This window comes from Gopherus evgoodei, chromosome 10, assembly GCF_007399415.2.
Source record: "Gopherus evgoodei ecotype Sinaloan lineage chromosome 10, rGopEvg1_v1.p, whole genome shotgun sequence".
NCBI classification, from domain to species: Eukaryota; Metazoa; Chordata; order Testudines; family Testudinidae; genus Gopherus; species Gopherus evgoodei.
Window position 1 is genome coordinate 82,293,920 of NC_044331.1, and position 12,678 is coordinate 82,306,597.

At 48.4% G+C, this 12,678-nt stretch overlaps 1 protein-coding gene across 1 annotated transcript in view; it reads left to right on the top strand.

Moving 5' to 3' along the window:
• Nucleotides 1–12,678, top strand: part of SLC9A3R2 (SLC9A3 regulator 2) — a 104,100-nt gene that overhangs the window by 4,052 nt on the left and 87,370 nt on the right. Inside the window, exon 2 of the mRNA XM_030579101.1 lies at nucleotides 10,205–10,465. Coding sequence (XP_030434961.1) covers nucleotides 10,205–10,465 — 261 coding nt within the window. The remainder of the gene's footprint in view (nucleotides 1–10,204; nucleotides 10,466–12,678) is intronic.

Genomic DNA, 12,678 nt, shown 5'->3' on the forward strand with positions numbered 1-12,678 from the left:
GGGAATTGGGGACGGTCTGTTTGCCCGTGGGTGGGTGCTGGGGTAAGGGGGTTCCTGCAGACGGTCTGTCTGTGGGAATTGGGGATGGTCTGTTTGTCTGTGTGCGGGTGCTGGGCAGGGGGTTCCTGCGGACGGTCTGTCTGTGGGAATTGGAGATGGTCTGTTTGTCCGTGGGTGGGTGCTGGGGTAAGGGGGTTCCTGCAGACGGTCTGTCTGTGGGAATTGGGGATGGTCTGTTTGTCTGTGTGCGGGTGCTGGGCAGGGGGTTCCTGCGGACAGTCTTTCTGTGGGAATTGGGGATGGTCTGTTTGCCCGTGGGTGGGTGCTGGAGTAAGGGGGTTCCTGAGGACTGTCTGTCTGTGGGAATTGGGGGTGGTCTGTTTGTCCGTGAGTGGGTGCTGGGCAGGGGGTTCCTGCGGACGGTCTGCCTGTGGGAATTGGGGATGGTCTGTTTGCCCGTGGGTGGGTGCTGGAGTAAGGGGGTTCCTGAGGACGGTCTGTCTGTGGGAATTGGGGGTGGTCTGTTTGTCCGTGGGTGGGTGCTGGGCAGGGGGTTCCTGCGGACGATCTGTCTGTGGGAATTGGGGATGGTCTGTTTGCCCGTGGGTGGGTGCTGGGGTAAGGGGGTTCCTGCAGACGGTCTGTCTGTGGGAATTGGGGATGGTCTGTTTGTCCGTGGATGGGTGCTGGGCAGGGGGTTCCTGCGGACGATCTGTCTGTGGGAATTGGGGATGGTCTGTTTGCCCATGAGTGGGTGCTGGGGTAAGGGGGTTCCTGCGGACGGTCTGTCTGTGGGAATTGGGGATGGTCTGTTTGTCCGTGGGTGGGTGCTGGGGTAAGGGGGTTCCTGCAGACAGTCTGTGGGAATTGGGGATGGTCTGTTTGTCCATGGGTGGGTGCTGGGGAAGGGGCTGCACATGGACAGATGGGCTGTCCATGGGCCCTGGAACAGAGTCTAACTCGTATTGGATCCCTCTATCTGTCCAAGTCAAGAGCTGGAACAAGAGGGACCGCCAGATGACAGTTAATGTGGGGCTGAGCAGTCCAGCTGTTTGCTAGTGGGTTTCAGCTGGAGGTTGGGTGTGAGGAAGCCAGAGTGACATGGAAAGTTTTTGTTAATAATCCTTAGCACCTGCTTTTCATCTGCTGTGTCTGTATCGCCTGCTGGTGGAATGAGGTGCCCTGATGTTGGGTCATTAACTTGTTTCCTGTAATTCCAATGGTTCACATGCCCCCTGCTGCCCCCACTTTTTATGTATTTATATTCAGAGAGGTTAAAGTCAGGAAAGTCCTATCAAGTCACGTCTAACCCACCTCCTCCCCTGCCAGTGCAGGATTATTCCCTACAGTATATTTCCTACTGCTATGTCCAGTCTAGCAACAAGGCTTTTTATTTAGCTGTCAAATGCAGAGCCCTACACTAGCAGCTTTGAATTGGGTTGCCCAGGTGGTGTTTTTCTTCTGGGGATCTGTCAGTGCCTGGTTTGGGCACTAAAACTGCTTGTGTATTTACGATAAGACTCTGAGTAGCTTTCCCATTCTCTGCTGGATTTCCCAGGCAAGTTTCCAAGTGAAGCTAGCGTGATGGAAAGAGTGTCTCTCTTTGGGTAATGGTCCCTGTACCACAAGGTGGATAGAGTAATTCACACAGAGATAAGCAGTTGATTGGGGGTAAGATCCCTGTTGGGACAAGGACCAGAACTCTAAGCCTGCTGAGTCTTTTCTTGACTCTTCAAATGGAGCATGGAGCCTGCTACATATGCCTGAAACCTCCCTACTATCCCCTGCTCTCCTGGCTCCTTGGAAGGTGTCTTCAGGAATGTGCTAAAGTTGGGGGGTGGGCAGAGAAGCTAGGAGGGTGATCCTCCCTCTGAATGTTTGTTTAAAAGCTTCCCTTTGCCAGATGACCAGCAGTAGATTAAAAAAATTTATGAAGATGATGTTAAGAAAAAGTGAATGGTACAGAGTTTAAGCATAGAAGTTTCTGGTTATTAGGGAATAACATACAGATTTATTGAGGGTGCAATGTTTGGTTTAAGATTGGGTGGCATAAGGAATACATAATCTGCAATATCCCCCATTGTATTACAGTAAAATAGGTTCCCACACAGTTCTAGGCCTGCTCTACACAGCAACATTATCTTACCGTGCTGGGGCATCCGGTGTACCCTAGTAAGTTTCAACGATGACAGTGTGTTATAGCATGGTTGATCTTGTCTGTATGGATGACATCTAACTGCGCAATAATCGTGTTATGTCTCTGCCAAGGCCAGGCAAGGTAGGAAAGAGCAAAGGGTGTTATGACATGGTCAGGGCATTGCTGTGACATAGTCAGACACTGAGTTGTAGGTGAACAGATTCCAGCAGAAAGTAGCTTCTGAGGATAGGATAAGAAGCAATAGTCTTAAATTGCAGCAAGGGCAGTTTAGGTTGGACATTAGGAAAAACTTCCCGTCAGAGTAGCTGAGCACTGGAATAAATTATCCAGGGATGTTGTGGAATCTCCATCATTGGAGGTTTTTAAGAGGAGATTAGACAAGCCCCTGTCAGGGATGGTCTAGATAATACTGCCTCCTGCCTTGAGTGCAGGGGACTGAACTAGATGACCTCTGAAAGTCCCTTCCAATTCTGTGATTCTGAGCATGGTGCTGGGAATTGGGTGACCTGGGTTCTATTTCTGATTCTGCCACTGACCCACTTTTTGACCATGGGCAAGCCACTTCTCCTTGCTGTATTTCTGTTATGCCCTGTGAAGTCAGTAATGCTTACTGACCTGTGTAAAGTACCTCGGCATCTACTGATGCAAAGATTGTGTAAATGCTCACAATAATTATTATCACATAATTTATACTTGAATTCACTACAATTTACTTTGGAAAAATAATGGCCAGAAACAAGCAGCTTCTAGCCGGAATTGGAGAGCTCTTTGCTTTTCAAGAGCCTGGTGCTTTCGAGTCCCATTTGGGCAGTTTCTTTGTCTATCTGTAGTTTTCAGAGCACTGCAGGGTTGAATATTTTAGTAGCTTAGAGCATATGGCAGGCGCCTCCTGTAATAATTTCTGCGGGCAGCATGGTGATCTGTCGTCTGCATGCTTCATGGAACCAACAGCACTTTGGAAGTAATGGGTGTCAGTTTTTAGTTGCCAACAGTGGGTCCTAAAAATATGGAGTGACTGACTGATTTGCTGAGAGATACAGAGCCATCCCCAGGTGTGCTGCAAGCGGTGATAACGCCATTAAAGTGCTGTGTAACTGACACCCAGCCAGGGCCTGGCTTTTATTGTTTGGTCCTTAATTAAGCCGATGCTGTGTACCTGAGCGCTCTCTGCAAAAGGTAACACTTGCCCCTCCAGTTATATTTGGAATGGAGTCAGGGTATTTCTATTGCTCTGTTCTAATTGCTGAGTGGATGAGTGTGTTCTTATTACCTACCGAGCGGTGTCTCACCCCAGAAAATTGTGAAGACTTTATATACTAAAATCTGATGTGACAATGAAAGCTGATTCAACATTGCTGAGGCATCAATTTCGTGTATGATATGTGTGGGCTTTTCAGTTGTGTAGGTCAAGTGAAACTAGAGACATTTCATCCTCTCCACGTTTTCTTCTAAGCAAGGCATAATTAACCTCTGGAACTCACTGCTACAGAGTATTACTAACGCAGATAGCTTAGCATGTGCCAGGAAGGATTCAACATTGATATGAATCGAGTTAGCATCTGCAGTCACATTAGCTGGGATAAGGTCACAAAGGGCCGGGCTACCAACCCTCATAGTTCAAAACAATAAGCTGGTAATTTTCTCGCGGTCAGGAAAAAACTTCCTCCATGACTAAGTGCTGAAAAACGATGTACATTGTGGGAATATTACACGATATGTATCGGACATTGGCTTCTGTTGATGACAGGATATTGGACTCGGTGAACGGTTGGTCGGATCCTGCTTGGCTTTTCCTTTTTTCTTAGGGACATCAGCCTTGGAGCTAATAACCGGTTTACACTTGCATCTGAAACAGCCAGTAGCAAAGAGCCTTTTGCAAAGGAGGGTTCCCGTTTGTTTATAATTTTGTTGCATGCTCAGGAAGCAGAAGCTGATGACATTTGATTGTATTTATTTGTTCCTCCGTTGTTTTTCTAACTGTAGATTAAAGCAAGCAGAAAGAGCAAACATAGGAAGTAGGTTCAAGGTGCTTTGCTCCTGTCTTCATTGCAAAATTGCAGCCTGCTTCCCAGTGTTTGTGGGACGGGCAACTTAACATGTGCTCGCCCTGCTGTGTTGACTAACACAGGTTAAAATCCTAGTGTAGACAAGGCAAGTTGTAGTTGTAACACCTGATAATTGGTTAAGCCTGGGTGTCCTCTAGCCCCCGCCCTCCTAGCTAACACCAGCCATGCTAATATGGGCAGAGAGGAACCTCCTAGATCAGAGGTACTCAGTTATTTTTTGTCAAGGTCCAGATTTCTTGGTCAAGATCCAGACACCAGAGATACATTTTTCACACCACAATAACGATAACGATAATAAGTAAACAAATGAAAAGATTTTGTGGTCTGTTCAAAAGCGTCTGGCAGTCCGGATTTGGCCGCCGGCCGCCTGTTGAGTCCCCCTCTCCTCGGTGTTTAGACCCCAGGTTGAGGCTGCAGCGGTGTCAGCTGGGGTAGCCTCTTTTGAGCTGTAAACTGAGGAATCATTGGAAAAGGGACATAGACTGTCACTGTGCAATGTCATTTTAACAGAGCCAGTTTAGAACTGGTGTGGGGGAGGTCGCCATGGCAAACATTACCATTGGAGCCCTGGTGACTGGGCATCACTACACCCCCTTGTGAGCCTTTGCAGCCTTTCTCTTCTTTGCAGGGGCACTTCAACATGTTAATGAAGGTTGCATAATTACACAGATGCATAATAAGCCAAGTCTGTTTGTTAGGCCTTCTATAAGGCACGTGCATAGACTGCAGACATGGAGCGATTGCTTTCAATCCTCATGCTGCTAGCCCATCGTTATGGGGGTGGGTAATAGGGAGGCTGCCTGTGAATGCTGTCCTTGACACCAGGAACAGCTTCTTTGGCTGGGCATGTAATGATGAGCAGAAGTGAGAGGATGTTTCTTTTCCTGAATTTTCATGTGCTCACTAGGTATAACGATGCTGAGGCAGACGTGAGGTCTCTGAGGTGGGTGAAGCCTCTCCCTGAGGAAGGAGTGAGAACCCTGTTGTTTGAGATGTTTAAATCTAGACTGGGCAAAGTTCTAGAAACTGTGTTATAGGGAACAATCCCAACTAGGTCTTGGGGACAGAAACTAGCAGAATAATAGGTCACTTACACCTCTAACATCTGGAGTCTGTTGCTCTTCACCACATTCACGTTAGGTAGGTAACTATTATAACCCTAGTTTTACAGATAAGGACACGGGAGTGCAGTGCTTTGCCCAAGTCCCCCTAGACCATCAGTGTCAGAGCTTAGATTAGAAACCAGAGCACTTGGATTGTAGTCCCCTGTTGTCTGCTAGACCAGCGCATAGCTTTCTTTTGGAAGCAGTTGTCTGGTGGGGCTCAGATTTCAGGGTGAAAGGCCCGGTGGGGCAGAGTGGCTATTGAGAGTTTGAAGGTCAAGTGGAATCTTTCACCACAAGATCCTTGGTTTCTGTCTAGTCCAGGTTGGGAGTGAGTGGAAGTGACTGCCCAGGTAATCGTGGTTTAGTGACACTCACTGACCTGTGGTCTCAGGGTATGTCTACAATATGGAGACTGTAGCATAGACGCAGCCTACACTGACAGATGGGGTCTTTTTCTGTCGGTGTAGGAACCCCACCTCCCTGAATGACATTAGCTACATCAGTAGAAACTTCTTCTGTTGGCATAGCTGTATCTACACTGTGGGTTATGTCGGCATAGGGATGTCATGCAGGGGTGTGTTTTTCTCCACGTATCTTCACCATATCTTTCTAGAGAGGACTAGGCCTCAGTCCCATCACTGAATGCCTGCAGAAACCCCAGTCACAATGAGCACCATGTGGGTCTCTTGCTGTCGGTCTTGGCAGTGAGCGAGTGGACCATAGAGGATGTTTACTTGTGCGTGGCCCATCAGCTCGCAGTCAAGAGACACTGCTGGGGAAGGGGGTGTGAGGGAAGCGTACCTGAATGCTGCTCGTGGGGACCTGTTCTCTGGCTCAGAAGAGGGCTCGCACCTCTGACCAACACTGAACTAACTCCCTGTGAAAAAAGCTGTAAAGTGTGATGCAATCTGACCATTCAGAACAGCCATCTCGCCCCGTTAGAGCGTTAACTCCTTAATTGCTGGGCTCTGGCTCTGTGCTGCAGTGGAGTGCAGTACCTTTCAGCCATCTGCCGTTCTGTCTGCTTTGCACTGTGCAGACCATCTGTCACACTCGGACGAAAGGTCACCCTGGAGCCTGTGCATTGGGCAGTACAGAAGCACTTACAATACAGTGGATTTTTTGGACAGGACAATATCTCCTTTGAGATCGGGGGTGGCAGAACTCTGTCACCACAGCCATAGTTATTAGGGGGTGCTTCCCTGTCGGCTCTGACAGGTCAAGAGCAGACTAGGAAATGCTGCCGTGCCCTTTCAGGAGAGGTGTGAAGCAAGGAACTCCGCGCAAACCTTTGAAAATGATCAAAATGTCAAGGTGACCAGAGCTCTCCTTCCCTCTGCTGGCTATTAATTGTGTTACAATAGTGCCCAGAGGCCCTACGCAGGATCCCATGGACTGGATGTGGTACAAACGCAGAGCAGAAGACTGATCTTGTCCCCAAGTGATCTGTCTACGCTCCCCTCAAATCTCATGCAAAGAGTAGTGCTGAGTGTTTAAAAAAGCACAAGTCAGGCCTAAAAAATCATGAAACTTTTTTTAAAGAACTTTGTGTTCTTCTATGGTGACCAGATGTCTCGATTTTATAGGGACAATCCCGTTTTTTGGGTCTTTTTCTTATATAAGCTCCTATTACCCCCCTCTCCCTGTCCCAATTTTTCACACTTGCTGTCTGGTCACCCTGTGTTCTTCTTAATTTGCCTTCTGCTTTCTGAACCTTTTGGGTGCACTTGGCCAATGCTTCCTTGTCTTTTCTCTGCAGCCAGAAGGGGTGAAACTTTGTGAATGAAAGCTGATCTTCTCATGGTATCCGTTACCTCCGGGAGCTGAGGCTTTAAGATAAACTGCAGGGACCATGCAGGGCAGCGAGAACCCTGCTGATAACAGTGGTAATGCCATCTTCCCAACCAGGATTGGATGGGGGCTGGCCAGACCCTGCCCCCTAATTCCACACCAGCCAGCAGAACAGCTGGAGTGGCACCTCCCCATGCTTTACCTGCCATGGCAGGGCTGTCTCTCTGTCACTAATTCTATCTCTGGACAAGCTCATGTGCACTGTCCCTCCTTCTCTGGTTTCTCTGAGCAGCTGAGTCTGATGAATTGTCTAAGCAGATCTGAAACGGAGCAGCAGGGATTTTTTGGGGATTGATTGGGTAGCTTCTCCTCAGGCTGGCTTCTTGTTATGGATGGGAGCCCCAGCCATGCTGCCTCCAGATACGAGACAATGCAGAGAGTGACATGATTTTTTGATGTGCAGTGGATTTGCTGGTGCAGGGACAAGCAGCTGTGTCTCCAGTCTATACATTTCTCATCGGGATGTTTTCCATTTGTGGATGCAGGTTCTGTGACCTGGCCTGGGGTATGCTAGGTAATTGAGCAGTGGGGTTGTTTGTCACTTGTAACCTTGGTGATTGTAACATGTCCTGTACCCTGATCAGAACAACTGAAGCTGCAGGCCATAGGCAGGTTAAACATTAATTGGTAGTGAATCTGAAGGTGGAAGGCAATTTGGGTGAAAATGATCATGAAATGATCCATGTCCTGATTCTAAGGGAAGGAAGGAGTGAGAGCAGCAGAATAAGGACAGTGCAGTTAAAAAAAGCAGATTTTAACAAACTCTGAGAACTGGTCGGTAACGTTCCCTGGGAAGAAACTCTAAGAGGAAGAAGGAATTCAGCAGAGCCAGCAGTTTCTCAGGGAGAGTCCGTTAAAGGCACAACTGCAAACTATCCTGATGTGAAGGAAATATAGGAAGAGGCCAAAATGGCTTCATCAGGGTCTCTTTAATGACCTGGAACTCAAAAATCAATCCTACAAAAAGTGGAAACATGGACAACCTGCTAAGGAGGAGTACACAAGAACAGCACAAGCATGTAGGGACAAACTCAGAAACACCTGTCAAGGGACATAGAAGGCAATAAGAAGAAGGTCTTTATATACATTAGAGCAAGAGAAAGACAAAGGAAAGTGGAGGACCTCTACTTAGTTGAGAAAGAGAGCGAGTAACTGATGACATCAAGAAGGCTGAGGTGGTTAGTGCCTGTTTTGTTTTGGTCGTCACTAACAAGGCTAATGGTGACCAGATATGCAAGGCAATGAAATGCGAGCCGAACTAGGGAAAGAACAGGTTAAAGAATATTTAGATAAGTTAGATGTATTCAAGTCGGCACAGGGCCTGATGGAATTCATCTTAGTGTATTTAAAGAACTAGCTGAAGCAATCTCAGAACCATTAGTAATTATCTTTGACAAATCATGGAACACAGATGAGGTCCCAGAGGAGTGGAGAAAGGTTACTAGGTTTGCCTATCTTTAAAAAGGGGAACAAGGAGGACCCAGGGAATTATAGACCGGTCATCTTAACTTTGAAACCTGGAAAGAAAATGGAACAAATTATTTAAAAAATCAGTTTGGAAGCCCCTAGAGGATAATGGGATTATATGGAATTGCTAGCATGGATTTGTCAAGAACAGAATGCCAGACCAGGGTTACTGGCCTGGTGGATAGGAGGGAGGCAGTATACATGATAGATCTTGATTTTTTAGCAATGCTTTTGACATAATTGCACATAACATTCTCATAAACTAGGGAAGTGTGGGAGGGCCTAACTGGTGGGGTCTCACAGAGGTCAGTCCTGGGTCCGGTACTAGTCAATATTTTCATTAATGACTTGAATAACGGAGTGGAGAGAGTGCTTATAAAGTGTGCAGATGACACCAAGCTGGGAGGGGTTGCAAGCACTCGGGAGGACAAGATTAGAACTCGAAATGACCTTGACAAATCGGGGAACTGATCTGAATTCAACAAGATGAAATTCAATAAAGATAAGGGCAAATCACTTCACTTAGGAAGGGTAAATCAAATGCACAACCACAAAATGGGGACTAACTGGCTAGGTGGTCATACTGTTGAAAAGGATCTGGGGGTTATAAGCATCTGGTGCCTGGACTGCTTCGCTCCAGCTGGAGGGCAAGTTTCCCAGCAATATCCTTGCCCCTCCTGCCCTAAACAGGAGACCCCAGTAGAAGGTCAAGTGATGTTCAGTCTATAAGAGTCTGTCCTCTGAGATCACCACACAGGGACCAGCTGATAGCTGTTTGGATGGCTTTGTCGGTGGAGTCTTGTCTGCTCCTATCTATGAACTTATCTGGCCCCGTCACCATAGTATTCAGGTACTTCACAGGCATCAGTGTATTTATCCTTCCCCTGTGAGAAGGGCAGAGCTGTTACCTCATTGTACAGGTGGCAGAGCTGAGGCACAGAGAGACTAGCCCGAGAGCATAGGGGAGGCTGTGGCAGAGCCAGGAGTAGAAACTAGGTACCAAGCATCCCGTTCCCACCTCCAACCTGTCCTTCCTCTCACTAGCTTGGCCGGATGCCACCAGCTCCTTTCATCAGGTCCCTCAGTTTAAAGAACAAAACCCAGCCAAACCCCGCCCTCCCAAACCATCTCCTGACAGCAATTCATTCCCTACTGACCTGAGCTGGATTCTGAGCAGGGATTTAGGGGTGACGGACCCCAGATCCTATCCTCAGCCCCTTTAGCTGTCATTTGCTTTCCTCAGCTCTGTTGTCTTGTAGCACCAAGCCAGGATGAAGGCACAGAATCAGATCATTTCTTTCATAACGATATGTGTGTGTGGGGGGAAGAATCAAATATTTCAGCACTCTGGGGAATATGAGAGAGAGAGGGGTGTGTGTGTGTTTGTGTGTGTGTGGGGTTATCAGTTTCTAGGCAAGAATCTCGTTATAAGAGTGATGAGACCCCATCCTTGCGGAACGGCTGCATCAGGGAGAGTGGCCTGGGGGTTGTGGATCACACAGTTTGGTTTGCAGTTGCCTAACTAAATCTCTCTTCTCCTTTCTGTTCCCTTCCAGGTGGTGCAGCGCATCAAAGCAGTGGAGTCTGAGACCTGCCTGCTGGTGGTGGATAAGGAGACAGACGAGTACCTGTGCAGCCTGCGGCTGACGTGCACTGAGCAGATGGTGCACACCGGCATCCAGGTGAACTCCAGCACATCGCCAGCCAAATCGCCTGGCAGCGACAATGGAGACGTTTGGAAACCGCAGCTGGATCTGAGCGGCGGGAGCCTCCGGAGTCACTCGTCGCACAGCTTCACCTCAGAGAGCGGGAAGAAGGTAAATGCACAGGGATAAATAGCCTGGCGAGGGGGGGAGAGATGCTCTAGTGGGATAGCTCTGGTCCAACTGATGCTTCTGCAGATGGTTACTGAGTGAAGTCCCCTGCTGTTTTCTTGCAGCCTTGTGTTACCCTGGCCTCTGCCCAGCTACCGTCAGATGTTCATCAAGTTGTGCTTAGCAGGGAAATAACAAAACCCTGTTGAGAGCTGTGTTGGGACCATGTGCCAGGAAAGTGGCTGCTTGGGAGACCCCTTGCACCCAGGGCAGCCGCTTTCCCATCTGCAGAAATTCTGTGCACTTTGTCAGCCGTTTGGAAAAAATCATGTGGCTGGGGGAGGGGCTGGGAAGGGCCCCCCACCCCGCTGGGCTTTGTGCTGTCTCCTTTCTCCGAACACTGGGCAATCTCCCCTCAGACCCGGGGAAAGCTATTGCTGCTTGAAACTACGTTACCTCCTGCTGGATACTCTGGTCCCAGGGGCTGTGGAGGAACATAGGCAGGAGCTGGCAGTACAGTAACTGGCCCAGCCATGCTGTCTGGAGAGGGTGGAAGGGAGCTTGCAGGGAGCTGTAGGGTTAGCTGCATTTGGAGGGTTGATTACCCACAGAACCATGGCCGCCTGCTGCGCTCTGCCCTCTTTGTCCCAACTTCTTTGCTACCTCCTCTACCCTGAAGACCACAGCGGAAAATGTAGGGACCCTGGGCATCTAATGAAGCCATGAGGCTTATGATGAGTTTGTCCCCCTCCTTGTATTTCCATGCGGGGAAGAGGAGGGAACCCTGAGGGCTATTGTAATGCTGTTTCTGTTTAAACAGGGAGAGAATTAGCCACTTTACAAACTGCACGGTTCTTGCCTCGTTAGATCTTTGGCAAAGTTTCTTTTATTAACTCTGTGAAGAGGGAAAGAATTCGAGGTGGAAAATGTGTGGTTTCCAGGGTTGCAGTGTTTCGTGGTGGCGGTACGGGCTTGCGCTCCGTGAGAGGCAGGAGGGATTCATTCCAGGCTGCTCTTGCTCACTTGGGATGTTGGCAGAAGCAGCACAAGGATGTTGCGTGTTAGTGAGCTGATTGTTTTATGACCCATCCATGGGCTATAATTCCCCCAGGACTTCTTATTGCAAACATCCCTGCCCCAGCTGGGAAACCCCTTCTCACAGCTCGGCTCACTCACTGAACGATGAAACCACCCCCTCCTTGTTAGTGACTGAAGGTCACAACTGTCTGATGACTGTGCGGTGGGTCTTTGTCCTGTTCCCCTTGGCAGCAGACAGGCCAAGATCTGAATGGATCACAGAGCTTGAATGCTCAGATTTTAGGCGTGGTCTCTCCAGACCAGCCTGGGGGTTCACTGGTGCACCAGATGTGCAAATCTTGTCTTATGGCTGAGCAGCAGGTTTCACTTTCCAGGGCCCTTCTTATCAGCCCTCAAGTCTGCGTGGTTTTTGTTTTTTGTTTTAAATAGTAAAAACAAATGAATATGTCTGAATTTGTTGGAGCAAGAGACTTGCGCGTAGTTCCCTCTGGGGAGAGAGGGAAGCGGCAGCTTAGATTCTCTTGCCTCCTTTGCAGCGGTGACGTGCGTTCCCTGCTCCTAGTATAAAGACACGGTGACTTGCGTCCTTTGATACAGAGGCCTGTAGACTCTCTTGCAGAGGCTTTGCAAGCTGCCTTGGCTCTGTTATGGGACTTGCCTTTCTTTTTCTTGAGAGACCAGAGGCAATGAAATGATCTGAAGGCCTGGATAACAATAATCTCTAGCTCTTATCTAGCACTTTTCATCCATAGATATCCAAGCACTTTCCAAAGGAGGTCAGCAGCATTATCCCTAACATCCTGAGCTGGTTGCTGAGGCGGAGTGGGTCTGTGAGACGCAGAGGGTCAGGGTAATCAGGCAGTCGAAGGTGCTGTGTTAGATCACAGCATAGCACAAGCTTCTCTAGCCCACCCTGGCATATACAATTCTTTTTTTTTTTTACTGTGTTCATCTGGCTTGTGTTATCCAGGAGGTCAGACTACACGATTCCAGCCTTGGAATCTGCCAATCGGTTCAAAGAGTGGGTGTTCTCCTGAGAACTGAGCAGAGAAAGGGGTAGGGGAGGAGAAACTTGTCAAAGAATTGATTTGTAAAAGTTGTAAAGAGTGTCCAAGAAATAATTCCAAGCAGTCCTAGTTTGGCCTCCTCTAGACTTGGCTTCTATTCTCCCAGGCCAA